The following is a 27809-nucleotide window of genomic DNA, read 5'->3' on the forward strand; positions in this document are numbered from 1 at the left end:
CTCATTCCTGAGGAGAGAGGGGTTTAATGCGATGGACCTGCTTCCCACCGACTGCTGCTGCTGCTGTTTACACCGCAGCATCATGGGACCTGTAGTTTCCTCAGCAGCACAGGAGGACAGCTGATTAGCCAGGGATTGTGGGTTTTCGGAGTTTGGAGATGTGAGCTGGTGGGCAGACGAGGCTCAACAAACTCTCTCTCTCTCTTTCTTTCTTTCTTTCTATTCTCTCGCTCTCTTCCGTTCTCATGCTTTTGAACCCTCTTCTGCCCTTTCCCTTCGTCTCCTCTGCAGTTTCTTTCATCTGATCTCTCCATCTTCCTTTGTAACCTATTTTTTCCTTTTTCTTTTCCTGTCATACTCACCATTTTCCCACCATTTTCTCCTCTCTGCTCCTCCTAACTCTGACCTGTCCGAGGGCAAAGGCAGAATGGGTTGTCGTCTCACTCGGACCAAGGTGAGTGAGCTTCTGCAGGTGTGTTTTGGGTCGGAGAGAGAAAGAGAGAGAGAGAGTGATAAACAAAGACGGGGTGAGAAAGGGAGAAGAGGTGGAGGAAGAGGAGGAGAAGGGTGGGTAAATGAGATGTGATGGCTGCTGGGATGACCGGCTCTCTGTTATATCACTGTGGACATGTAGACACACACCTATACTGTATGACTGTAAGCACACTCACACACACACACACACACACACACACACACACTCCTGCTCACACGCACATGTACACAAATCCCTAACCCAGATATTACGAATGAACCCAGACAATAGCTGAGGGAGAAGCTCCGATGACTGAAGGCTAAAGGCTGTTATCTGGCTGTGTGTGTGTGTGTGTGTGTGTGTGTGTGTGTGTGTGTGTGTGTGTGTGTGTGTGTGTGTGTGTGTGTGTGTGTGTGTGTGTGTGTAAAGGATGAGGAGGCAGAAAGAAAAGCAGTGAGTGAGAAACTGAGTGATGGGAGCTGCACACACATGTCCAGGATTCATAAAGTATTCACATCCCTTCACTTTACACTCACATCTTTTTCAATGAGTCACAGTCAGTGTTTCTTGCTTTTTGCAGTTCTATTGCAATATAATGTAAAAATCAAATGCTCCTATTTGCCATTTAAAAGTATTCTAAAACTTAATTTAGTCCTTTGTAGAAGCTTCTATGGCAGCAGTCATAGTTTCCAGTATTTTGGGTAAATCTCTAAGAAGTGTATCTTATTCTCCTTGCAGAACCTCAGAACCTCAGTATGAAAGATGATTTCTGTGTCTAAAGACTGAGGCTACTGTAGATGTGCCTTGTATTCTCTCTAATGGTCAGCAGGGGGTGAAGCCGGTGGCTGCAAAAACACTGCTCTGAAGGATTTATTCTTTAATTGCCATTTTGAAGTCTTTGTAAATTCGGGACCACAGTGGAATCAACACTTTAATAAATCAGGGTAATAATCTCATTGACCATATTTCTCAGAGTGACAGGTTAGCTTAATACTAGGTTTGACAACAGGACTTCCAGCTGTTAGCTATGGCTACGTAAACCTTTAAAATGCTGCCTGTGCTGGGTCCACTGATGCTCTCTGGGTTTAAAGTCTGGTCTCTGAGGTGCTGACAGGTGAACCCACTCAGGTCTCGCTCTTTGTGCTGCTGGGACGCTCCCCTACAGCACGATGATGCCTCCACCGTGCTTAGCTACACCAGTGGGTTCACTGAGTGATGATCAGTGCCTGGACGCCAGTTTGTGTCTCATCATATCAACAAATCTCTTTGCTCATTGTCCTTTAAATGCAGTTAGACAAACTCCAAGCAGGCTGTCATGAGTATTTTACCCACAGTGGCTGTGCTGAAGCAAAGGCCTGATTTGCAGAGATCAGCTGAGTTCACTCGTCCAGCAGGTTATCTCATCTCTGCAGAGAACGTCCCAGTCCTGTGTTTTCCTGAAATGCAGCATGGTTTGTTCTGTCTTTTCATTCCTATAAATAAGTTATGTTTATACATGCAAGGGTATAAATGTGTGCTTCACTTAAAGCCATTAACCGTGGTGTTTACATGAGAAGTTATTTATTATTAATTAGAGGTTTGTAGAACCAGAGAGAAACAAGTGCAACCTTTTCAGAGCTGTTAGTGTGCCTGGAGACTCTTTGGTGGTGTCTGTGAAGGTTCTCAGTCATCCAGGTCATCGTAGTCTAAGGAGCTTGCAAAGAAAAGCGTCTGGACTTCTTTGAGTTGCTTGAAGACGTTTCACCTCTCATCCGAGAAGCTTCTTCAGTTCTAGGGTCAATGGTGGAGAGTCCCAGATTTAAGCTCTGTGGGAGTTTCCCCCCAAAGAGGGACAAAGGACCCCCTGATGATCCTCTACCTAATCACATGAGCCAAGGTGTGAAAGTGGGTGTGGGACCTAATCAGCCAGGGTTTCGGGTGAGCTCATTGTGAAACCTGGCCCCACCTTGTCATGTGAATTCCTGAGGTCAGATGGCCCAGGATGTGAGTGGGCGTTAAGGCGTCTGGGGAGGGAACTCAAAACTGGATTATAGATGGCAGACAGTTGGTGTCGTAAACCACCGCCTCTGTTCAAAGATGGTCGCTCACAGTGGACATAGATGGCCTCTTTCACTCCTCTTTCAAACCATCTGTCCTCTCTGTCCAAAATGTGAACATTGGCATCCTCGAAAGAGTGACCTTTATCCTTAAGATGCAGATGGACTGCTGAGTCTTGTCCTGTGGAGGTGGCTCTTCTATGTTGTGCCATGCGCTTGTGAAGTGGCTGTTTGGTCTCTCCGATGTAGAGGTCTGGGCATTCCTCGCTGCACTGTACAGCATATACTACATTGTTAAGTTTGTGTTTTGGAGTTTTGTCTTTCGGGTGAACCAGTTTCTGTCTGAGTGTGTTGCTGGGTCTGAAGTACACATACAGATACAGAGCGGACTTGATTCTACGGAGAGCACAAAATCAGCTGTGAAAGGATAAGACAGGTCCATTTCACTATAGATGCCCTCCAGAGCAAGATTAGCCAGACTCTGCAGGAACTGGAAACCCTTCTACCCTCTCCAATTTTAAAAGAGGTTTACAAGTTTGTGGACAAGGCTCAGCGGGCCCAACACTCTAAAGGGAAAAAAAAGACAACGCAGGAAATTCCACACCTTGCTTTCAAAAACACTAACTCCTCAGTCTGAATCTACACAACTCAGAGAAGAACACACACCTGAGGACAGTCAGGAAAAATGGGTGAAGAACTTTTCAGACCGGAATCTCACTGAACCTGAAAAGAAAGTGTTAGCCAAAGGACTCAATTTTGCCATTGTTCCACAACAGTTGCCCATAGTGGACCTCATCACAGCCACAGAAACCGCCATACGGATTAACAAATTATCACAGACAGAAGCAGAGCAAATCAGGATGAAAGTCTCAGCCACCCTCTCCAGTGCCAAAGTCCCTCCGTCTAACCTTACACTACAAGAAAAGAAGGCCGTCGCTTCTCTGAGCAAAGATCACAACATCACTATATTACCAGCTGATAAGGGAAGGTGCACCGTGGTCCTAAACACAACGGATTGCCACACAAAGATCACTACTCTCCTCAGTGACAACAATACATACAAAGCCTTAAAGCGAGACCCCACAAGCAGCTACAAGAAGAAAGTTATAGCTTGCCTTCAAGACCTTGAAAGGGACAAAATCATTGACCGCCTCACATATCACCGCCTTTACCCAGGGGATGCCATACCCTGCATTTACGGACTTCCTAAGATCCACAAGGAAGGTGTCCCACTCAGACAACATCTCGAAACACCTTGCTACCGTCCTAGCACCTCTTGTGGGGAACACCCCACATCACATCAAGAACTCCACCGACTTCACCGACAAGGTCCAGAAACTTACCCTGGATCCAGATGAAACCATGGTGTCCTTTGCTGTAGTCTCTCTCTTCACTTGCATACCCACCACGGAAGCAGTGGAGACTGTCAGAAAACGACTACAAGAAGACAGCTCCTTGGAAGACAGGACCAACTTCACACCCGATCAGATCTGCACACTGTTAGACCTCTACCACAACATACTTCAAATACAACGAAGGCTTCTACAGACAAAAACATGGCTGTGCCATGGGCTCCCCCGTGTCATCTATTGTAGCCAACCTTTACATGGAGGAAGTGGAGAGAAAGGCTCTTGGCTCTTTTACAGGGAGAGTACCCAGCCACTGGTACAGATATGTAGACGACACCTGGGTCAAAATCAAGACACCAGAAGTGGAATCCTTCACTGCGCACATTAATGCTGTGGATAAAAACATCAAGTTCACCAGGGAAGACACTAAGGACAACTGTTTGCCTTTCCTGGACTGCGCTGTGCACATTGAAGAGAATGGCAACCTCAACATTGAAGTTTACCGGAAGCCCACACACACGGACCAGTACCTCCTCTTTGACTCCCATCACCCTCTGGAACACAAACTTGGAGTAATCAGGACCCTACACCACCGGGCAGAACATGTTCCCTCTAAGCCTGAAGGGAAAAAGAAGGAACACACACATGTAAAAGAAGCACTCAAAACATGTGGTTATCCTAATTGGGCGTTTATAAAGTCAGCAAAGAGGCAGAGAAAAGAAGATCAGACACCAGCGAGGGAGGATAAGAAAGACAGACGCAACAACGTTGTCATCCCCTATGTAGCCAGTGTATCAGAGAAACTCAGGAGAGTTTTCTCCAAACACGACATCCCAGTGTACTTCAGACCCAGCAACACACTCAGACAGAAACTGGTTCATCCCAAAGACAAAACTCCAAAACACAAACTTAACTAGAAAAATTTGCATTTCCTGCGAAAATGTTGTGTGGATGCCTTAACGCTGAAGCTGTCTGCTGAAAAGCTGAAAAAGATGAAAAGTTGCAAAAAGTTGTATGGTGGTGAAAAAAAAATTTCACCCTAAGCAGGATTCAAACCTGGCCTTCCTGGTCTCAAGGCGGCTACTCATCTCTCTGAGCCAAACTCATTCTCACAAAGAAGAGGTGGACAGACTGACCATTCTGCTGAAATGAGCAGAAGCTGCTGAGAATTTTGCTGATAAGAGGTGAATCAGCAGAATTTTTGCTGAAAAGAGATTTTTTCTGAAAACAGCTGAGATTTGTGGTAATAACAGGTGAAAAGGCTGAAAATTTTGCAGAAGAGGTGAATAAGCAGAATTTGGGCTGAAAAGAAGTGAAAATTCTGCTGAAAACAGCAGAAAAAGCTGGGATTTGTGCTGAAAAGTGGTGAAAAAACTGAAATATTTTACTGAAAAGGGGTGAAAAAGCTGAAATTGAGTTAAAAAAGTTTAACTGTTAACTGAAAGAAATGTTGCCATAAGAGGGATTTGAACCCAGGCCTCCCAGTCTGAGAACGGATGCTCATCTCACTGAGCTAAAACACAGGTCATCCCGGCAAGGAAAATCAGTGACGCCACTGATGATATGGCAGAAATGGGCAAAAAATATTGCAAAAAACATTCAATATCTCAAAAAGTATAGAAGTTATGAGCACCAAAAGTCATAGCAGGCATTAGCAGAAATAGCAGAATTTTTTAAAGTTTGAATGGCGAAAATCGGATAAAAACTGTGGGAGTAGTTAAGTGCCTTGAGGCATCCACACAACAATGTGGTGTATGCTGTACAGTGCAGCGAGGAATGCCCAGACCTCTACATCGGAGAGACCAAACAGCCACTTCACAAGCGCATGGCACAACATAGAAGAGCCACCTCCACGGGACAAGACTCAGCAGTTCATCTGCATCTTAAGGTCAAAGGTCACTCTTTCGAGGATGCCAACGTTCACATTTTGGACAGAGAGGACAGATGGTTTGAAAGAGGAGTGAAAGAGGCCATCTATGTCCACTGTGAGCGACCATCTTTGAACAGAGGCGGTGGTTTACGACACCGACTGTCTGCCATCTATAATCCAGTTTTGAGCTCCCTCCCCAGACGCCTTAACGCCCACTCACATCCTGGGCCATCTGACCTCAGGAATTCACATGATAGGGTGGGGCCAGGTTTCACAATGAGCTCACCCGAAACCCTGGCTGATTGGGACCCACACCCACTTTCACACCTTGGCTCATGTGATTAGGTAGAGGATCACCAGGGGGTCCTTTGTCCCTCTTTGGGGGGAAACTCCCACTGGGTTTAAATCTGGGACTCTCCACCATTGACCCTTAGAACTGAAGAAGCTTCTTGGATGAGAGGTGAAACGTCTTCAAGCAACTCAAAGAAGTCCAGACGCTTTTCTTTCCAAGCTCCTTAGACTCTTTGGTGGTGTTTTCATTGTTGTTACTTAATGACTTGATTAACAAAATTAATTTGTGGTCTTGTATTTGTCTGCAGCCCGTTCAGACGGAGAAGTTTGATGAAGAAGGAGTTGTTTCAGTGAGAGGGAAATGTGCTGGATTAGCTTCAAACAGCCTCATCGGGCACTTCATGCATGGGTCAAGTACAGTTTCAGAGAGCTGTTGGTCTGATGTCTGCTGAAGATGTCATGACCTGACACTCCGAGGCTAATCCAGAAGAACGTTTGCGCTGGTTGCACTTCCAGAATCTAGATATGAGCTGATGAAGTGCTGTGAATGTTTCAGTAAGAGATCTTCTCTTAATCCTGACTATGTAAGAATGTACACGAGACACCCAGACTCCTCAGTTCAGACTGTTATTTTTCACAAGCCAGAGGGGCCATAAAGAGCAAGTAATTACAACCCAATCTCATTTGCATGACATCAAATCTGAGCAAATGCTCCTGCTTAAAAGGAGCCATAAAGCCTACATACGGAGGAGAAAGGGAAGCGGGGGACTGTGGTTCATGTCTCAAGCTTTGTTTTTTACTCGCTGTTTGATGAAGTTTAAGAAGATGTTCACAGCGTTAACCTGTAGAAAAACTGTGTTAAGTGGTGCAATGTGTATAAAAATGTGATGCTAACGGGTCTTGATCATCTGTCCACATGTGAGAAGTTGGGAGTGAGTACAGATGTTTCCACTTTTTGTTAGAGATGTCTTCCTGTGATGCTAAGCATCCCCATTTTAGCAACATGAAACTAGAAGTGAAGATTGAGGAGGGTTAGACAAGGAATCCAAGGAACACTGCAGTCACGTGTCGGTCTGCAGGCCTGCACTAAATCATGCAATCATGATAGTGCCATTATTTATCAGCTAAAAATCATGTTGCATTAAATATGAAGTAAAAGTAGAAGTTTAGACCTGGGACTCATCATCTATCGATCTACAAATACACCTGCACACCTAAAGCATCTGTTTCATTATCACACAAACAGTGTTTGGTTTTGAAATCTTTGGTTTTTGTGCTGTTTATTTTGAACAGTCTGTAACTGTAGCTTCGGATTTTCGCTGTTTTCTTCCCCCCGTGTGATAAAAAAATCAAGTTTGGCATTTGACTTACTGAAGCAGTCGGGGACTTTGATGAGTCATCCAGCGTTTATGTTCTTGTCTCAGGATCTCCATATTTCCATCAGAATTCTGCACAAAACCTTAAACCATCATTCCAGACAAATGGAGGATTTATTTTATTTCATTTTGCGGAATAATAAATATTTAATCTTATGTTAAATATCCCCATAATTTCCCTAATTAGTTTTGAGCTCGTTGGCAATGATCTGAATATAGGTCAGCATGTTTTTCCTTCTTTATGTGCCTCTAATAAACTTCACAGATATGGAGCATCTTATCTGACTCTACAAAGGTTTGTTTTTTTCTTAAACCAAACCCTGCCAATCGCGACTTCGGTTGGTGACTAATGTATAAGAGGAAAAAAAGAAAATCACTCATTTAAAAGCTTTTAACACTCTATTATCCGCATAAAGCCTGAACAGCACAAGGACACATTATGAAGAGCGCTCCGGCTTCAGCTCCACAGATCAGCCGTCACTGGGAGTTTTTCTTGGAAAGTGTTCCCGTTTGTCTTGGTGACTGAGCACTCCTCCTTCCTTCTCGCTGCCTGTTGTAGCAAGAAGCCACATCTCAGTAATTGCTGTCAGTGAGTTAGCCATGTTTTCATTTAGCACCACATCTCCTGGCTGAACGCCTCAATGATCAAAAGGCTCGCCTTCATGCAGAGCTGAACAATCTGCAGGATGAATGTTTTCTGGCTCATGTTCATCTCAGAACTCTGGAACATACGATTATCTGGCAACGCATGTCGGAGAAGGTTTTCTCCTCGATGCGCTGACGCTCTGGTGCATGTAAACAAACACCTTATCAGATGATGCGCAGCATGCATGCATGCACACACACACACACACACACACACACACACACACACACACACACACACACACACACACACACACAGTTCAGAGACCAGTGGATCTCTGACAGAGTAAAACAGGAGAGACAAACAGAGAAGGGGGGTCATAACTCAAGCTGATGCCTGCTGAGGTGACCTGATCAGTGCACTTCATGAACACATGAGACATGAAATGCAGTGTGTTTACAGACAGTCACTACACATATCAGTCTACAAGAGACTTTAAATAGAGACCAGAGAGGAAAACAAACAAAGGTGATGTAACCTGAGTTGTTGTAATAAGGAGACCGACGCCTCTTTCATTAGCCCGCTTGGATTGTAAGAGTCAAACCTCCAGTGAAGGGGAATGAAAGTAATCTGTTACATTACAGTTAAATTCAGTTCATTTGTTTTAGGTCTGACTACAATGACCTCAGTTTTATTTGACTTTTAGAAGCACTAAATTGGAGGTTATCCAGATCTTTATATTTTTAAGACATTCCTGTAGTTTAACTAATTGGTGTGTGTTATCTGGCTTCATGGACAGATAGAGCTGCGTGTCATCAGCACAGCAGTGAAAATCTATGCTATGCCTTCTGATGATGCTGCCTAACTCAGGGGTCTGCAACCTTTAACACCCAAAGAGCCATTTGGACCCGGTTACCACGCAAAAGAAAACACTGGGAGCCGCAAATACTTTTTGACATCTAAAATGAAGATAACACTGTATATATTGTTTTTTACCTTTATGCTTTGTGTGAACAACTAAGGTGTGCTGCTTATGAAATCCATGAAGTGTTACAGAGAAAATTACATTTCATTTATGTAATTAACATATTTTGAACTCTTAAAGAAATATAACAAAAGCAAAGACACCAACCTGAACTAAAATGATCCATGTAGCAAACAAAAACAGTTGTGAGCCGCCACCCTTATATCGCCTTTGGGCTTTTGGAGTCTTGACCTGACTTTTAACAAAATAATTGGGAAAAAAAGCTCTATGCTGCTAAAAATAAATGAAAAATAGATATTTGCAAAATTCTGCCTAAATATGTATTTTACCTGGTTAATGTGTGTGGCGGGGTGTGCAGGGGAGGCGGACGCACCTGAGCGGCACCCGCAATCACGCCTCACCGCCTTAACGTCTGTGCTGTCTATGCTGTTGTGTTGGTGTGTGTCGGGCTGTGAGCTGAAAAGCTACAGCCGGCTGTATGCGTACAAACGTGTGTGAAAAGTGCTCAATAAAGAGATGCCGAAAAGCGTGTTCATGGAAACATCGTCGGGTCCGCCGTGATGTGTTTACAATGGGACTTCTGCTCCTGAGCCTCTGCGCACAGCGTCTGCAAATCAGGGCTGTACAAAGTCACTGTCATCTTTACGCAGGACTGAAAGCTGTCGTCTGTGAGGCGTGAGCGGTGTTTGTTTTTAACATAGTTCACGGTGGAGAACAGCTGCTGACATAATGTGGATCCAAAGATCCATAATTGGCCTACCTGGGGTTGAAAGTGTCAATAAAGGCATGGCGTTTTGGCGGGTATGCCGGTTTCCGCGAGTGTGACGCTTATTTTGAGCGATGAAAAAATAATAGAATATAATTTTATATTTCAATATCACAATACTCTTCCAATTTAGAACTACAAGTTAAAAAAGAACATAAACATAAATAAAATACACTTCAGCTAAACACTTAAAAAACAAATTTATTTTCCCAAACCAGGCGGAGCCGCACTATAAGGACTACAGAGCCGCATGCAGCTCCGGAGCCGCAGGTTGCCGACCCCTGGCCTAAGGGAAGCATGTATAATGTAAACAGAATTGGTCCTAGCACTGAACCCTGTGGAACACTGTAATTAACCTTAGTGTGTGAAGAGGACTCTTTACTTTTAATAATAAAATACTGTGGTCAACCAAACACTGCACTGAGGTCTAGCGTGACTGGGCAAGTGTTAGTGTTAGAATACTTCTGTATTCTAACTAAAAATGAAAACCCCTTTGCAAAGTGTATGTTGGCTCAGAAATAGCTTTAACCAGACTTTTTCTGATTCAAATAATATTTTTAATATATATGAAATTATGTGCAAAATTACATCAGCTGGTATTTCCCTACAAATTCCTTCGTTCAACCACTTAAATTAACACCATATGACAAATACATGTCAACCCCTTGACATGTATTTGTCAAGGAGTAACGCATTAATGTCTTTATAATGTGGGGTATGTAATTTATTGCTAGTCTGATATCATGTTTTTATGTAATAAAATTCTCAAGTCCCACTTTAACTCATTTAACTTAATGATATATCAAGTTTTGTACTATTTAGTTCAATAAATTGTAGTTTTCAACAGATCAGTAAACAGCTTTGAGACATATCAACAGTTAGCTTGTGGGACAGTATATTTAATAATTATTAATTGTGCTCATTATTTAGCCAGTTTTTTAGCCTCTTCTTACAGTTTACAGTTTCAACCAAGTTTCAACCAACCATGTTTTAAAAGGCACAGCTTTTACGTTGAATGTGAACCGATAATGTTTCTGGTTTTTCCTTCAACTTTGATTATACGAGTTGTATAACTGGACAAACTGATGCTGCACTGACAGTTTTATCATCATCATCAACCTAAAGAATTGCAAACTATTCATGCACCAACCTACACTGCAGAGTTCTCCATTGCAGCCTTGGAGCACATCTGACAACATCACAGTATTTGTGGAGTAACTGTAACTGGAGTAACTCCCTTCAGAAGAACATGCTGAAGGGATTTCCTGTCACTGTCCTGGCGTGATCAAACAGGCCCACATTTAGAGATTTGGACACCATGAAACTATCCCCAGTGACAATGGTTATGATTGTGGCTTTAATTGTGCTGCATTCCCAATGAGAGCCACATTGTTTGATGCTGTTGCAGTATCTCCCTGAGGATTTCTGAGTTTCTGAGCTGATATATCTAAAGAATGACGGTCAAGACCAACATGATTGCAAACTTTTGCAACATTCATCCATTGTCATATTTTCTAAATGTACAATAGTGTTACTGTAAATTAACACTACAGTAACACTGCTACATACAATCTTACTTCCAAGATTTTATGTTTTAAACATATATCCGGAGTCTTCCTTCTTTCATTAGTTGGATCTTGTTATGTAAATATCACTAATATAACAAAATATGACTGCATCACGTCGCCTTCAAGCTAGGATATTTTTACAACTGCCTTGAAATTTGCCTTCATGAATCAGCTAATGGGAGAATCTGTTCAGGCATGGGCCAAAACATATGGTCAACAATTTCATTTTTTTCTGAGTTTAATTGACAAAGAGTTTTTGACCTTGCAAAGGAAGTCTTTAAAAGAACTCAGCATACCACGGTCAGATGGCCTGGTAGTGACATTCATATATCGCTAAGTAATTAGCATAAGAATTACAACATGCACCATGCTTCTAACTTACATGCCCAATGATGATATGAGGATATATAAGGAGAACAAGACTGGGCCTGAAACTGACCCCTGTGGAACACCATATCTGACAGGCTAATAAGATTTAATCAATGAGAAAACAGTACCAAATAATTCAAATCCAATGCTTCAGTCTGTCCATAAAAATCTGTATCAATCAGCAATCAGCAAAAAATCTAATCAAAAGAGCCAACAAGAGGTGATTGATGTCCTTAACTAGTGCAGTCTGACGACCCCTATAGATCTCTGTGTGGATCCTTTCTGAAATGCTTTTTTCTAGTGTACACAGTTGGTATTTTTTCCTAAATAGATTTTTGTTTTTTCATCAATAACTACACTACTCCAGGGAGATGAAGAGATTGGCTGGAGTACTTTGAGGCTAAGCATACAGGAAAGAGAGAGGTGGCAAAGGAAAAGGTTTAGTAGCTGTGTGTGAGACTGGGCTTTAAGAAAGGAGAAAAAGACTAGGAAGGAAAATCAGGCTGGAAAGGATGTGCAGCAAGTTAGGGTGGTTAACCATAGACATGTGCAAATGAGTGAAGAGAGTGTGTCTAGAAGATGGGAGCTGATGAATGCAGAAGGGGACAGATGGAGGACAGTGAACTACACAGGATCAGTAAGGAGGAAGTGGAGATGTCTGGGAAAGAGGGCCCTGGCAAGGACATGTGCAGAGGAGTGATGGTGGATATATTAGACAATGGATGCTGACTATGGAGATGTGAGAAGGAGGAAAAGAGCAAGAACCCAGAGAAGATTCATGAACGCTGTGAAGGAGGACCTGCAGAGGGTTGGTGTGACAGAGGAGGATGGTAAGGATAGTGTCAGATGGATGCTGTGGAGAGCCCTAAAGGGAGCAGCCAAAAGAAGAAGAAGCAGCAACATGATTGTTCCCAGGCTGTCATTTCAACTTCATCCCTCTGGTCCATACTGACTCTCTCCTCGCCTGCCAGGTGAAAGCTCAAGGTTTCTCTTGGAGAGGATCAGCAGGGATCTTGTTTCATGGCTGCTAAAGCTGCATGTAAATGTTTGACCTGTCTGTGCTGACAGTGCTGTAACAGAAAACAGAGCAGAAGGCCACGCTTTGTGCACGATCTGAGGAATTTAAGGCAGCAAAGCAGGGCGTTGCATGTGACTGTACAGAGACTGACAGTTTGACATAAGAGTGGTGCTGCTGCTCTGTCCTCCCCGTGGCTGCACAGTACACTGTGTCAACGGCATAATTCCCAAATCACTGATCAAACATGGATTATGATAATTATGACTGAGATAAATCATATGATAACAGATTTAGATGCATTCAGATAAAGCCTCCATCCCATACCAGAACATTTCAGGGTTTTGTCCAATCATTTAAATAAAAACGACCTTCTTTGTGTGTACGATACAAAAGAAAATGTGACTCACTTCCCACTTCACCCAAATCACAGAGCTCACAATCTATTTTCCTCCTGAGTATTTCTGCATCTGTCAGGCAGAATAGTCAGAGGACGAACACCACCTCAACTAAAGATCTTCAGCTTATCAGCAGCATGTATATGTTACTGTGAAGCCTTACGTGTGCTTTATTTTGGGTTCAGCAAGATGTCGTTTAACCTTTTTTCTTTAAAAAAAAAAACAAGTTTATTTTTGATGGTTTTAACACTACATTAAATGATACATGTTGATATGCAGCACATTAGCCAACAACATCAGGTTCTTAAAAATCTGAATACAGACTTGAAGTTTTGTGATATCACAGAAACTCAGACTGACGTTAGGTGTGAGCATCAGTGGTTTGATGGTTCGTTAACAACCTGAGAAATCAGTCTGCTGTCAGTCAAACGTTTGGTCCTATTCTTACTGACTAAGAAAGCCAGGCTACCACAAAAGTGTCAATTATTAAATACCTGATATCCGTCATCACTATGAAACTTACCTGTTTATCCAAAAGAGCTTTATCCAAAAAGTGAGTCAGTCCCACCGACTCCCCAGTTGAAATGCCCGAATTAACATTTTACTCTCCTATTACAAAACACAGTTTTGGTTCTGGGTATGTTGGAAGGGTTTTTTTGCTTTTACTCTTCCTGACCTCTGTTAAGGTTCAAAAATATAGGGAAGGAAACACAGGAGGAATGCAAGTAACCACACTGGTCCAAAGGGTAAAGACGATGATTTTAATGAAATGACACGCGTGGGAGAATGAGCGGACTCCGTAAGCAGACAGCCCCACAATCTCATCCTCCTAACATCAAAATACAGTTTTATATGCATCAGAGTATATTTAGTGACGCCCCCTCATTGCGTCATCACATACATCAGCTTCAAAACCACAAATGTTCTATTTGACAGCTTAAGGCACAATTAAAAGTACACTGGCTTCCATCTTCTCCCCGGTGGTTTCCCGTAAGCCAGCTCAGCTCTCGCATCGTGCATCTACTGCTTCATCAGTCAACTCTCACCTACACCCTAACAGTGTGTGTGTGTATGTCTCTTGGCGTGCACAGAGTGTGCATCTGCTTTCTGAACCTTAGTTGACCTCACGTGAAACCAGGCTAAGGCCATCCTGTGTTGTGATGATCTTAACTTCTATGTAAAATGTATAAACTCATTATACAAACCCAGACTCTGGTTTTGGTTTCACTTTTGCAAAAGCACACCGTTTCCTGTCAGCCTGCAATCAGCTTCTCCCCCACTGAAGACTATGTGTAAGAATATAAAACATTCAGAAACCTTTAAATTATAGATTCAACTGATTATAACTGAACCTGTAATAAAGACTAATATAATACCAATATATTTTGAACATCTGAGTGCATCTGAATGCAACATCCCTATTAACATGAAATGTTAATGATGATTATAAAATAGCAGCAACTAATAGCAGGACAATATTTCTATTCCTGACACCTCACAGCCCATTGTTCCTTCAGTGGGCTGGTTTCAGTCATTATGCAAATGTCCTGTTTATAAGGTTTGGGGAAACCTGCAGTCAGCTGAGACTGAAGAAGTCACTTGGATGAGTGACGAAACGTTTCTCCCACAAAACGCTACGTCCAGATGAACAGAATCAACTTTTGGAGATTTACTCTTCCTGGACTTAGAAGGGAAATCTGCTCCATCCATTGCTGTCTGACAGACCTCAGCTCAGCTGGAGTCTCGTTCCAGCTGTGTTTGTGTTGTTGGTGCCTTTTTGGAGCAAATTAAAACTCTGATATTTAATCAGAGTGACTAAATAGCAGATATGAGTATCTGGCTGCAGCTTTGTAACGTTTACCTGAAATAGAAAACTGATGCTAAGTCTTAGCACTAATGCTGTAGAAAGTGTCTTTCCCAGGCTAATTCTCATAGCGTGTCCTTGAGGCATTTGACATGTGACTTCACATATAATAATGCTTGTAAAATGAAAATCATTTTTCAAAAACTGAATTCCTATAATAACCAACAGGACATCAGTGATGTGTGAAATGATTTTCCTGCTGTCCAAATCATTTGATTTTGCAGCATCTCAGTTTTTCATTGTTGTATTTTGCTGACTGGCTCTGCACACCCGCCTCTTTCCAACCACAGACGAGTCACAGCCAGTTTTAGCTGTCCAGCTTGGGTATTTGAATGAAAACTTTTATTAATCAATGTTTATAAAGTTATATTGTCTTTTTACCATATTTCATTTACGACTTTTTAATGCCAGAAGTTTGGCTTAATTAATATCTTTCAAACTATACCAAAGGCAAAACCTTTTCCGACTCAGAAAAGGGAGTGCAGACAGGCTGAATGTAGGTGGAGGAAAACTAAAGTGCAGGTTCATTACAGTAATTATGAAGAAAATCTTCAGATTTCTAATCAAAAGTAAAAAAAATGGGCATGACAGTCCTTTTTCTCAAAGGTCATCAATAACAATATCAACAGCACTGTTTTATTTAGTTTGTTGATAGACTAACAAAAACTTTGCCACCACTTCCTTCTGAGTTATTGTCTAATAAACCATGTAATGACTTTGGAGCCTTTTTACTAAGAAAATACAAAAGACAAGGCAACCAGTAGGTGTCTCAATTTCAAAAGATCTAGTAATAACATAATAACTTAATATACTACTAAGAATTTAAGAAATTGTAAACTTTTAGACGTCATATCTTTGACAGAAATTGCTAAATAGATGAAATCTACAACTTGCTCCATAGATATATTGCCCACTAGTTTTTTTTTTTTTTGTTTGTTTGTTTTTTAACATTTTAATTGTGTAGCTCCAGAAATACTACAGATAGATAATACATCTCTGCAATCATGGCATTTTTCTATGGCCCTGAAAAATGCAGTAATAAAACCTCTTTTGAAAAAGTCCAACTCGGATGTCTCAGTAATTAGTAATTACCAGCTGATTTTTGGCAAAGGTTATTGAGAAGGTTGTTTACCAGTAAATTCATTTGTTTCTCACTCAGAACAATCTTCTCAGTGCCTTTCAGTCTGGATTTCAACCACATCATAGCAGTGACACCACCCTTATCAAAGTTTTAATGATATTCAGCGTAATAGTGATGCATCAACAGTTACAGTCTTAGTATTGCTTCAGTGCTGCATTTGATATGGGTGATCATAATATACTGCTTGATAGGTTGGAGAAATGGGTGGGACTCTCAGGAACTGTGCTTAATTGTTTAAATTTTATTTGACAAATTACGATTATTTTTGGTCAACTATAATTCTGACCAAATAAAGGCTGCGTGTGGTTCCTCTGGGTTCTGTTCTTGGACTGCTTCTGTTTAATATTTATATACTTTCTTTAACTCAGATTATGGAGCATAGTTATGCTCAGTGTTGGGAAGGTTACTTTTAAAATGTATTCCACTGCAGATTACACGCCTCAAAATGTAGTTTATAACGTATTTTGTTAAGTTACTCAATGAGACTAATGTATTCTGAATACTTTAGATTACTTAATATATTGTCATGCTTTTTACAGCTAAATGAATGCACTATTGCTGTGTGATTTATTACTATTACTAAAGGTTACCTGCCACCGAGCTAACATTGTTAGCTGGTGTTAGCTCAGATTTCATCCCTTTCTTCTTTAAATGTGAAGCGGTGTCGGAATTTCCAAGTAAGAAATGCATTGCTGCCCATGCACTGCTGGCTCTGTTGTGCTGGCTCCGGGTCCACTTTGTAACTGACCCCACCAACATTAACAGGACGCTTACATTAGAGCCTCTTATTGCGTGTTTTGTTTGGGTTTCTGGGATTGCCTGGAATTACCAAAATTAGCGAGGGGATAGAGAGGGCATAGCCTAACATATAAAACAGGAAAAGACCGCCGTGTAATCCATTTATTTCAACAAAGTAACTGTATTCTAATTATCACCTATTTAAACTGTAACTGTAACGGAATACAGTTACTCATACTTTGCATGTACCAGTGTCACGTATTTAAAATACATTCTCCCAACACTGGTTTCTGTGTCACCTTATAATTCTAGTCCTTTAGACTTACTCGGTAAATGTATTCAACAGATTAATGCAGAGGTTCCCAAAGTGTGGGTCCCGCCCCGGGGCGGTATTAAAAGAAAAAAAAACTACGGGGGGGCTCCGACACAAACACAAAGCAGGAGATGAAGCATCGCCAAATGTGTTTCCAAACCAACTTCCTTCCAAGCCAAAGACTAGAAAATATGATGAAGCATATCTTCCCTTTGGCTTCACCTGCACAAGTGCCAAGGTAGGTCTCCCCTGCAAAATTAGTTTCCCTGCGTCGGGAGCAGCGCTGGGCTCTCCAAATCACAGACAAACAGTATCCCACAGCTGTTCATGTGTTTAAACCCATTTTGCACAGAGAGGGATTTTTGAAAAATGTATTGACAGCAATGTTGAATATTATTACACAGGAAAAAAAACAACTACACATAAAATAATCACACCGTGATGCCTCTGCCTTTCTAAATGGAGGGACAGTAACTGCGTGTGTGTATGTAAGCGTGTAAAACCTGAAGATAGTCCGATTAACAGTAACAGTATTTTGTCTCTATCTGCCATTCTGCAATTCGTCTCATGTAAACAATAACGTGGCGCACAGCGTGACGTGAAAAGAGGCACATACCTCTGACGTTGCATGACGAACTCTGTAATCCTCGTCCACACGTAAACACAGAAAATGAGTTTTAACAAATCTCCGTTTTCGGTGATTCTTAACGCCGTTTGCGTGTTGACGAAACAGCTGCGTTTTCAAAAATACCCGTGTAGGTGTGGACGTAGCGTAAAAGAGTTAGTGGTTTATTTTATTTCTACCTGTAATTTATTGCAGTTTACTTTTATTTGTTTAATTGTTTACTAAATGTTTGAGGTGTGAAATAAACTGCAATGGAGCAAAATATGGGTGTGTGTGGTTGGAGGATGTGTTTGTGCGGGGGGCGAACATTTTTGTTGTAAAACAAAGGGGGCCTAGCGAAAAAGTTTTGGAACCACTGGATTCATGTATGAATAAGACAGAATTTTCTTTAGCTCACTGCTGAGGAAACAGAAGTAATCGTCTTTGGTCCCACCAATGTAAGGCGTGAACTTATTTCCCAACTTCAGTTAATGAATCTCAAAACTACAGATCAATGTAATATTGATCTGTAGTTTGGCAAACTTACGCATGCTGATGTGAACTATAATAGCCACATAAAGACCATTACTAAATCATCCTTTACCATCTTAAACATAGTGCAAGAATTAATGGTCTCCTGCAAAGAAAGATACTGCAAAGCTTCCTCATGCATTTATTTTCAGTAGGCTACGTTACTGTAATGGAGCTTTACTGGTCTTAAAAAAAAAATCAATTAATCAGCTGCAGCTTATTCAAAATGCAGCTGCTATGGTCGTGACCAACACCAGGAAAATGGATCATATTACACTAATTTGAAACTGTTTGCTTCCTGTGTGTAAAAGAATTGATTTTAAAATTCTGCTAATGGTTTAGAAAGCATTGAATGGTCTTGGGCCTACACATGCTGACCTACTCGAGGGCTATGATGCTTCCATTCCTCTTAGCTTCTCATGAACAGGTTTACTTAATATTCCTAAGACCAGAACCAAAAACACGAGGCAGCATTTAGTGTCTCGGTTGTGGAATAAACCACAGAGTCTATTAGTTATTTTAAATCAGGATTCAAACCTTTTTTCCTTAGCTTTTACTTAAAATATACACTTTATTGTATTTATTGCATTTTTGTTTTGTCCTAATGCTTTTGTCTTTTTGTCTTTGAATGTTGAACTGCTTTTGTATGAAAGATGCTGTATAAATAAATTTGATTCTCTTGTATCATCTACAGTTTGGGTTGAACTTTAAAAGACAGCAGGCTGAGAATCAGACTTATTTTTATCTTTATAGCCTAATTTGACATTTTGAATTGCAGTGACTCGCGTTCTGATAATCAAACTCCGTGTGGTGGACCCAGATTTACCAAGCTTTCCTCATGTGACACTTGTTTTCTCTTGTTGCATGCTAACTGTGATTTTGTGCTGAGAATGACGAATGTCTGAATTCTGCAGAGTTTTGCACTTTGAGACTGAAAACTGAGTCAAAGCATCACAAACAGCAGAGAGCGATGGATAGATGAAGGGAGGGGAGAGAGATCAGTCTGTGTTACTGTCAAAGTGCAGTGGAGCGCGACACACTTCTCCAGGGTACAGCACATCACTCTCTGACTGCTCTGTGTGTGTGTGCGTGTGTGTGCGTGTGTGTGTGTGTGTGCGTGTGTGTGTGTGTGTGTGTGTGTGTGTGTGTGTGTGTGAGAGAGACCTCAGGCCTTGTACTGAGAGAGTAAAGACTCCAGTGCTGGTCCAGAGGTTACGGGGGGCTGAATCCTGACCTAGATCGTGCCGCCTCTCTGTAACTTTGCTGCATCTTAACTTTCACATGTGACGTTCCAACACAAGGCTGCACCGTTACACAGGAGTCTTGTTATCACTTGGCTTTAGCCGACATAATGACTGACCGTCCTTTGGAGCGTGAGTCGTCCTTTTATGCTCTGACTGGACAGAACGATCCACTCTGGACAGAGTGAGCTTGCTTGATCTTATTTGTTGTATTTTAATAAATAAAATGTATTATGCAGCACTGAAAAAAGGGTAAAGTAAGCAAATTCTAAATTAAATAGTTGAGAATTAATAAAGAAACTTCTCATATATTAAATCTTTATGATTAGGTCTCATTTTTATCCTAAATTAAAGTTAAACCTTGATTTGACTGATAGCATTGTTGCTGTTAGTTTTCAAAATCATATCTTCATTAATTAATTTGTAAAAATCTGATCTCCAGACTTATTTTTTGAGGCCTAGCTAAATAAAATCTCAGCCAATGTTTCTCCTTCAGAAACGAGCAGCAGAGAATATTTACTGAGTAGAAGCTTTTTCATTGTTATCTCAAATCTTCCCAGTCTGGCGTCTCAGTGTTTATCGTGCGTCTCTGGTACAGCTGGCCTTATTTGTATGTGAGTCACTCAACTGAAATCTTTCTCGATTTTTCAGTGAACTCGTCTTCGTTCCATTTATAAACTCAGACCTCTGTTATGCTGGTTTCAGTTCTATTGAACTCTTCATCATTCAGCCTTTCACATCTAACACTTATTTATTTAGGGAAGCATTTAGGAGTTTACAGCATTACTTGTTGATTTTCACAGTTTTTCTTAATAGCATCATTAAAACAACAGAGACAGATGTTATTGTTTTTTACTGTGTGAATTCATTTGTATGCATATAGAGAAAAGTCATCTCAAGGGGCTTCGTGTATTGAGGTATCCGACACTGTTAGTGCAGGGCTCGCTGAGCAGAGGAGCCAAATGCAAGACCCCCGAGGCAAAGAGACTAAAATTCTTTGACCAGGCAGAGGTCGTGCACGGGTCAGCTAGCAGAGCAAACAATTCCAGCAAGGGGGCAGGCAAAAGAGAGAATCCAAAAAGGCCGTGCACAAGAAGATCATCAGGAACATGAGGAATGCTGGAAGCACTGGGAACCTCTGGAAAGTCAAACCTTAAAAAAGATGAGGGGATTGGGCAAAGGAACAAAGGGAAGCAGGGGGAGAACGTACACAGCTGATTGGCTGACTGGGAACAGGTGTGGCTAATTAAACAGGTGATACTAATGAGGGCAGGGCTGAGGAAGCTAAGGGAAAACTGTGAAAGGAAGGAAGATTAACAAGAATACTCAGGAACCAAAGATTACAAAATAAAATAGGACTAATTTATAATGATTGGATCTCCTGTGAGCCAGCAGCTGGGGATGGTGGGGAGGAAGAACTTTGTTTTAACAGGAAGAGATCTTGAGTAGAACCAGGGAGAGGCAGTTATCTGCCTGTAAACTTGAAGGGAAAGTTTATAAGGTCTGTTCTAACTGTTCTGTACACCAGTGTTGTTGGTGTATTCATAGTGAGTGTGCATGGTTGTTGGAGAAAATGTGGAAAATTAGCATAGAAAATCAGAAATCTGTGTGACTGAGGATAGACTCAAACTCACTGCCTGAATTTTTGCTTCAGTCCAAACCTGAGTACAACCTAAACATACCTAATGAAATAAAAAAGAAGAATAAACTCCTAACTCAGCAAAACAGAAGAAATAGAGGATGACACGGAGATGCCACCCACCTCTACCAAACCTGGACTTGCATTGTTGGGCAGATATCAGTTAACATCCTACACACAGGCTGAGTGACTAGTTTGCTTGCTGGCTGGAGGTGGAAAGAGGAGAGCCCACAGAAGCTGGAGGGAAGCCAGCGTTCAAACGGCAGGCCTGCAACAAGCTACAAACAGCAACCAATCAGCCGAGCTCACCTGCATCCCACAGATATGAAAGCAGGGTCATCCTGGAGGTAGAGAGAGACCAGCATGAACATGCACGAGAGCCTGGACACCGGTACCAGTGTGTTTACACGACCCCGGGGTCATTCATCACTCCAGTGGTTTTATTTGTCTGCTGTAATAACTATTCCAGTTTCACATGAATACTGCATGGAGCATTCTGAGACACCTGATGGTGTCATAGAGGGTCATTGGTCAGAGGCTTTGTATTCAATAAACATCTGTTTCCATTAAAAACACACTCACAGTAATTACTAAAGGAAAACTTTGCTGCTGTTCCACTCAAAACTTTTCTCTTTTGTTATCCAACTTATGCAAAATGGCTCGTTTTTTTTATATAAAGACAGTGTGAATCATATGCCACGTTATGTAACGCAATTGTAGTCAGGCATGCCAAACAGTTGGATCAAAAGCACTGACTGACCTTGTATTGGAGGCCAAACTCCCACTTTGCCTCTGTGTCTTTATGCTGCCTCTCTGCTTTATCAATACTCCATGAAATACTGTGATGTTTCACAGGAGAAACCTCGGGTGGTTGAAAATATAAATAATGGTTTATAGAGGGAACCAAATTGCTGATGTTCATTTCCACTTTTTCTTAAGCTTGCAAAAAAAAAAAAAGCAGTGCTTTAGCTTTCATCGTTTTTTTGGTCTTTAGACTAAAACCCGTGAACCTGCTCACCACCGACACCGAGAGGAGCGTCACTACGTGGACGAGTATGGCCAGCCGGTCGCTGTGCAGGTGGAAGCTAAAAGGGGGCATGGTCACAGGAGGCGAAGGTCCCATTGTGCAATTGAGTGCAGCGTCCCCACAGAGAGACACTGGGAGGCCCTGAGAGCCATGGGGCTGATGGAGGGAGAGGAAAGTCAGGGAGACGGCTACACTGCAGGGTAATGACAGTGAGAACGTCATTTTTGTGATTTAAGTAAAAAACATTTCACGGTTTGCTTTACTTTTAAGGAGCCAAGATCTGACTTGATAACCAATTCAGCGTCCCGACCCCATAGGCTCAGGACTATAGAGAAATTGGTGTTTTTCACAGTATGAGAGACTTTTATAGAGAAGGAAAAGAATTAAATGGTGCAAAGTTTGGAACCTAAGTCAGACTTTGGGAGTAAGGTGTTTGGCAGTAGGACTAAAAGACGGCAGAAGGATGGGTTGAAAGTTTGAAGCTAAACTAAGGAAATTGGAAATAAAATTGACTGAACTTCTTTAGGTTTCTTGAAGATGTTTTCACCTCTCATCTGAGTCATTATCAGCAGAGGTTTCAGGTGAAACCATTGTGAGACCCTGCGTCACCCTATCATGTCACTTATTGAGACCAACAGACACAAGATGTGAGTGGAAGTTAAGGCGCCTGGGAAGGGATCTCAAAACTGGACTACAGGTGACAAATCAAATTGGTCGATATCTTTTTGTTATTCTCAATAAAATAAAACTAATCTGGTTGTAGATATCTATCTGAACTCTAAGAATAAATTTATACATGGTGTGGAAGGCCTTCCAGCAGTGGCTATGTCTACTGCTGGGAAGTTGAAAGAAACCATCTGAACGACAGCCATCCTTGAACAGAAGGGCGTGGCTTACGACACCAACTGTCTGCCACCTATAATCCAATTTCGAGATTCCTTCCCAGGCGACTTAACACCCACTCACCCTGATAATGGTTTCACCCGAAGCCTCTGCTGATAATGACCCACACCCTTTTTCACACCTTAGCTCATTTGATGAGGCAGATGAACAATTAGTGGGTCAACTAGCCTCTCAAGGGAGATCTGCCACTAGGGCTTAAAATCTGGGACTCTCAACCATTTGGTCTTAGAACTGAAGAAGCTTTTCGGATGAGAGATAAAAAGTCCAGTTGCTTTTCATTCCAAGCTCCTTAGTTTACCATCACCTGGATGACTGAGAACCTACATGGACAACTAGAGTAAACTTTCACCATAAAGCAGAGAATGTGGGTTCAGGATCAAGGACGAGAACACGTATCATAAAGACTTAGAAAAGGTTTGGGGATGAGCTGACATGTAATGACTGCAATGAAAAGCACCAAAATAAATCATATGCCTCTGTTTGCATGATATGTCAAACTGAAGGACAATGTGTCTTTTTTACATGAGCATTTAGGCCAAATTGAGTTTGCAAGGTCAGCATGATGCTCCATCGAGTGTCTCTCTCATGGAAGGTTGTTCTCCTGAAGTACCTGTCTGTTTAGAAAATGAAGACTATATTTATTTATTTATTTTTTAACCAGGTATCTATGACACTTTTACAGGAGCGTCCTACATTCTTATTGCATCACTTCCTCACAAAATATAAAGTGACCTGATCTCTTTCACTGCACAGGCCTTATTATGGTCACATGACTGTGTCACCTGACCTATACCCTCCCAATGGTCACATGATGATGCCACCTGATGCCTACCCGCCCAATGGCTACCTCCCCAGATCATCAAATGGCCAGCACCCAGGCAACAACTACCTGCCCAGTGTGTCCTACAGCTTAGACCACCTGGACAGACTGGACTACCGGGTAATTTGTTTTTGTTTACAACACCAATTTATTCTGAAATATCACTTGAGTGTGTTCGTCTAAAATATGACACTAGGTGCGATCTTTCCAGATTGTTCCATAAATTGGCCCTTAAAAACAGTCCTGATTTCAGTCTGACTGAACTCCTCTTCAAGGTCTTCTTCCTACACGTCTGGGAGACTTTCAGCACTAGATTTACCTCATGACCCTCTCCAATGAAGACACACTAGTTTCTTTTCTCACCTTTGTTTCTATTTCAGGGCCAAGAAATGTTGCACTACCAGCCTAACTCTGAGAGCTGTCTGATTGGCTGTTACGGTGCAGAAGAAGTGGACCCGAAGAATTTCCCCAGACAGGTACCTGGTTTCAGTATCAAGTCTATGCCCTCTTCTCAGACCTATCCCTGCCTCTGTTATACTGTTTCTCTAACTATTCCATTTTTTTATTAGTAAATCTTGCAGTTACGGAGCATTTGGAGCATATTTTGAATTATGAATTGAAAAAGACTCAGTTTAAATTCTCTTTTATTTTCTCTTTAGTCGGACTATCGTCAGCCCTGGAGGTCTGAACGTCCTCTTGGCTACCTTCCCCTCAGTGAGCTTGACAGCGGATTAGGCTGTGGCCCCGACAGCCCACACAACCGGATGGCGCTCTCCGAAGCTGAGACAGATGCCATGTCATCACTGCCTGGCCACACCCCTTCCTCTCAAGGATCCTCCTCTTCCTCCGAGTCCCTAATCTCCTCTGAACCCAGCGACTCAGGCTTCCACAGTGTCAGCACTGGGGAGCACAGACGGCTACACAAGATTCACGGAGGCCACACTCACCGGCAAGCTCACCATCTTCGCTCAGGCCACTCCCCTCGTGAGCAGAGAGGACGCTGGGATTTGGAGTCAATTCCTGAGACGACACCGATGACCCAACCTGGAGTACCACAAGCATCACATTGCTCTGTGGGTAACAGCACGACCACAACAGTTCACTTCCACAGAGCTGAGAGGAGTCCCACTTTACCTCGTCACCGTTCACCACCCTCACCCTCTATCGGTTAGTAAAACACAGTAAAATAATTGTGAAAGTCTCCACTTTTAGTCATTTTAATTTGTCTGTCCACACCTATGTCTGATCTGCCACAGTTTTGAGCTATGGCTTCATCACAGTCCAACCAGAGGTCAAAGTGACTTTGGCATCGGGTGTCTTTTCTTCTTATCCCTGTTTTGAGCCACTAAGGAAATCCAGCACTACTTCTGCTTTGTCAGCTTCCTTTATAGAGTTTTGTTTCCCCTGTTTTCCTGAAAAACATAACTACATCAATACAGAATTTTCGGATTTACACCCTCCAATCAAATAGCTAAATTTGCGTCTGCAAATTAAGGCAGGAACAAAAGCTTCAGTTCCTTAAGCTGTTAGCTTTTTGCTGGACCTCACCTTCTAGAATTAATGAGAAGAGCCTCCCTACTGTGTTTGTATCTCCTGCCATCCAAGAAGTCTATTCTTCAGTGTTGCTGAAGTAAAGACTTTGGTGAAGCACTACTTATCACTAATAAGCACATATGTTTGCTGGTGTGATGTACCCATAGTCTATGAATCAATCTTACTTAGCAAGCTGATAATTTGGCCACGCTACCATCTCATTCAAACATAGTCACTTTTAGTAGATGGACAAAGTGCTAACAGAAACCAATCTGCAATGTCATGCTGGCTAAATCCATCTTTTATTCATAAAGTCTCAGACTCTCCCGTTGTGAGGGAGAAAAATGCTTAAATGTCTTGACTGAGAGCAAACATTTCATCTCAAAATGATGACGTGTCATTTCCACATTTTCTTGTTTATAAAACCAACCGTGCACTGCATCTTGCGCCTAACCTCATATGTTTTCAGAAAGACATTGTAGTTAATTATTTTTCATTATTTTTTTCATAAGGTATGAGAAATTTTGCAAATAAGTCTGTGTGGTTTTTTAAGTTTATAACCCAGGTTCAGGTGAGGGTTTCTGGGGTTGTAGGAAAGAGATGCCCGTCAAGCATATTTCATTATATCCAAAAACACTCTTGGAGACACATATCTAAGGCCTAATTACAGCTTTCTTTGAACAGGTTGTCGTACTGAGCCTTGTCAGCGGAGGGCGCTATGGTTGGAGCAGCAGCAGCACAGACGAGGCGGGACTGTAGAGGGTCCAGGTAGGAGTCGAACAATAACAGATTTGAGTGAAGGACAGCGGCGCCGCAGGGCGAGTCATCCCAACATGACAGATCCAAACACAGCCCAGATAAACCAGCCAGACACAACCAGCAATGCACTGGGGCCCAGGAGCAGGGCCAGCTATCCCAATAACTGTCACCCTGCTAGTCATCTGAGCATAGACAAGACGAGTCTGACCAATCACCAGAACACAATGAGAAACAGCCCGGGCTCGAACCGCAGCAGGGAGGAGGACTCGCTCTCTAAGAGCCCTGGATCCGGCTCCAGTGGAATGTCCGACTGGCGTGGCATTCAGACCCTTGGGAATCGCCCTGGCAAGCCAAAGGGCACATGCAGTCCTTTCTACAGCACTCTTGGAGCTCCGCAACGTAGTCCTCGCTCTCCACCCTCACCTCGCTCCAGACTGTCCAATCAGAGGTCAGTCAGGAATCAGCTGCTCAGGGCCCGGGCGTACCGTCTGGCCAGGGAACGCAGTGAGGTCACCACAGACGAGGAGGTGCGAGGAGAGGGAGGCAGACTAGGGGAAGAGGAAGGAGAAGATGGACGGTTGGCGGGCAGATACTGGAGCCGGACGGAAAGGAGACGCCACCTGGCGCTGTCACGCCAACACCGAGAGAGGAGAGGAGGTGGGGAGGAGCAAACTGGGAGCATTCAGGGGTCACTGTCATCTCAGACGGTGCTGGAACTGAGCCACATGAAGCAGAACCGACTGAGGAACAGCAAGCTGCTCGATGATTGGACAACAGTGGAGGAGCTGTTGACTCACGGGACTCGAGTGGAGAGCGACAGCCAGCTTTGTCCCAGCCCACTGCTGTCGGTCACTACTGTCTGATGGGAACGCAATACTTCACCATTTCCTGATCACACTGAACAAAACCTCCAAGATCACTCAGACCCAGATTCATTAAATATGTGTGGTGGAAACAGCAAACTTCATGGTCACTCATGTCTCAGTTACACATATAAATTACATTATTTTTAACACATTTGAAAACAAAGCTTTGTGTATTGGGGACACAATTTGCAAGATTTACCAACATAAATCTCACTGAATATCCTTTTAAGTCCTTATAAAGAGAAAAATTAAGACAAAAGTTTACACCTTTCAGTAATCAGTTCTCCAAAGCACGCTGCCATTAAAAGAAATGTATAACTCGGACCACATACCATTCAAGCTCATTTCAAGTTTACTGCTGTATTTACATTCAGTAGAAAAGAAGGCCCATTTTTTTTTTTTCCCCACGATTGGACAAGTCAAGACTTCCAGTGTGATAAGAAGGAAGCTGCTCATCTTGAGACTCTGAAATCCTTAGTGCCATTGTACGTTAAAAACAGTCTTAAGGTCCCTTCTTGGAACCGTGTTGGTAGTCTGTGAACGCTAAACCATCGTATACGTGTTGTAGCTGTTAGCTAAAATGTTTCTACTCTAGACTTTATGTTTGTGCCGTTGTTGGTCCTTTAGCGTAGCTCATGCGTGGGACGTTGTTTGCAGTGGGCTGAAACAGATAAATACTATGAAAACTGTCCATTGTGACCACTTCTCATGCTTTTTGTTATTTTGTTGTGCTTGTTCGTCACCTT

General features: G+C 42.2%; 1 protein-coding gene across 1 annotated transcript; it reads left to right on the forward strand.

The window, feature by feature from the left end:
- Positions 1-377: 377 nt before the first annotated feature.
- LOC116328402 lies at positions 378-27809 on the forward strand. Its single transcript, XM_039604017.1, has 6 exons — positions 378-454; positions 22150-22382; positions 23839-24025; positions 24286-24381; positions 24565-25072; positions 26123-27809. The coding sequence occupies exons 1-6, from the start codon at positions 428-430 to the stop codon at positions 27058-27060; spliced, it is 1989 nt and encodes a 662-aa protein (XP_039459951.1). The 5' UTR covers positions 378-427; the 3' UTR covers positions 27061-27809.

This window comes from Oreochromis aureus, linkage group 20 (assembly GCF_013358895.1).
Source record: "Oreochromis aureus strain Israel breed Guangdong linkage group 20, ZZ_aureus, whole genome shotgun sequence".
In the NCBI taxonomy this organism is placed as follows: domain Eukaryota; kingdom Metazoa; phylum Chordata; class Actinopteri; order Cichliformes; family Cichlidae; genus Oreochromis; species Oreochromis aureus.

What these genes read in the sequence shown, in the direction of transcription:
- LOC116328402 (XM_039604017.1), top strand. Translation starts at nt 428, where the DNA reads ATGGGTTGTCGTCTCACTCGGACCAAG. An exon ending in GGAGACGGCTACACTGCAGG is followed by an intron (nt 22,383 to 23,838) that starts GTAATGACAGTG and finishes TTCACTGCACAG; the next exon opens with GCCTTATTATGGTCACATGA. An exon ending in TGGACAGACTGGACTACCGG is followed by an intron (nt 24,026 to 24,285) that starts GTAATTTGTTTT and finishes TTTCTATTTCAG; the next exon opens with GGCCAAGAAATGTTGCACTA.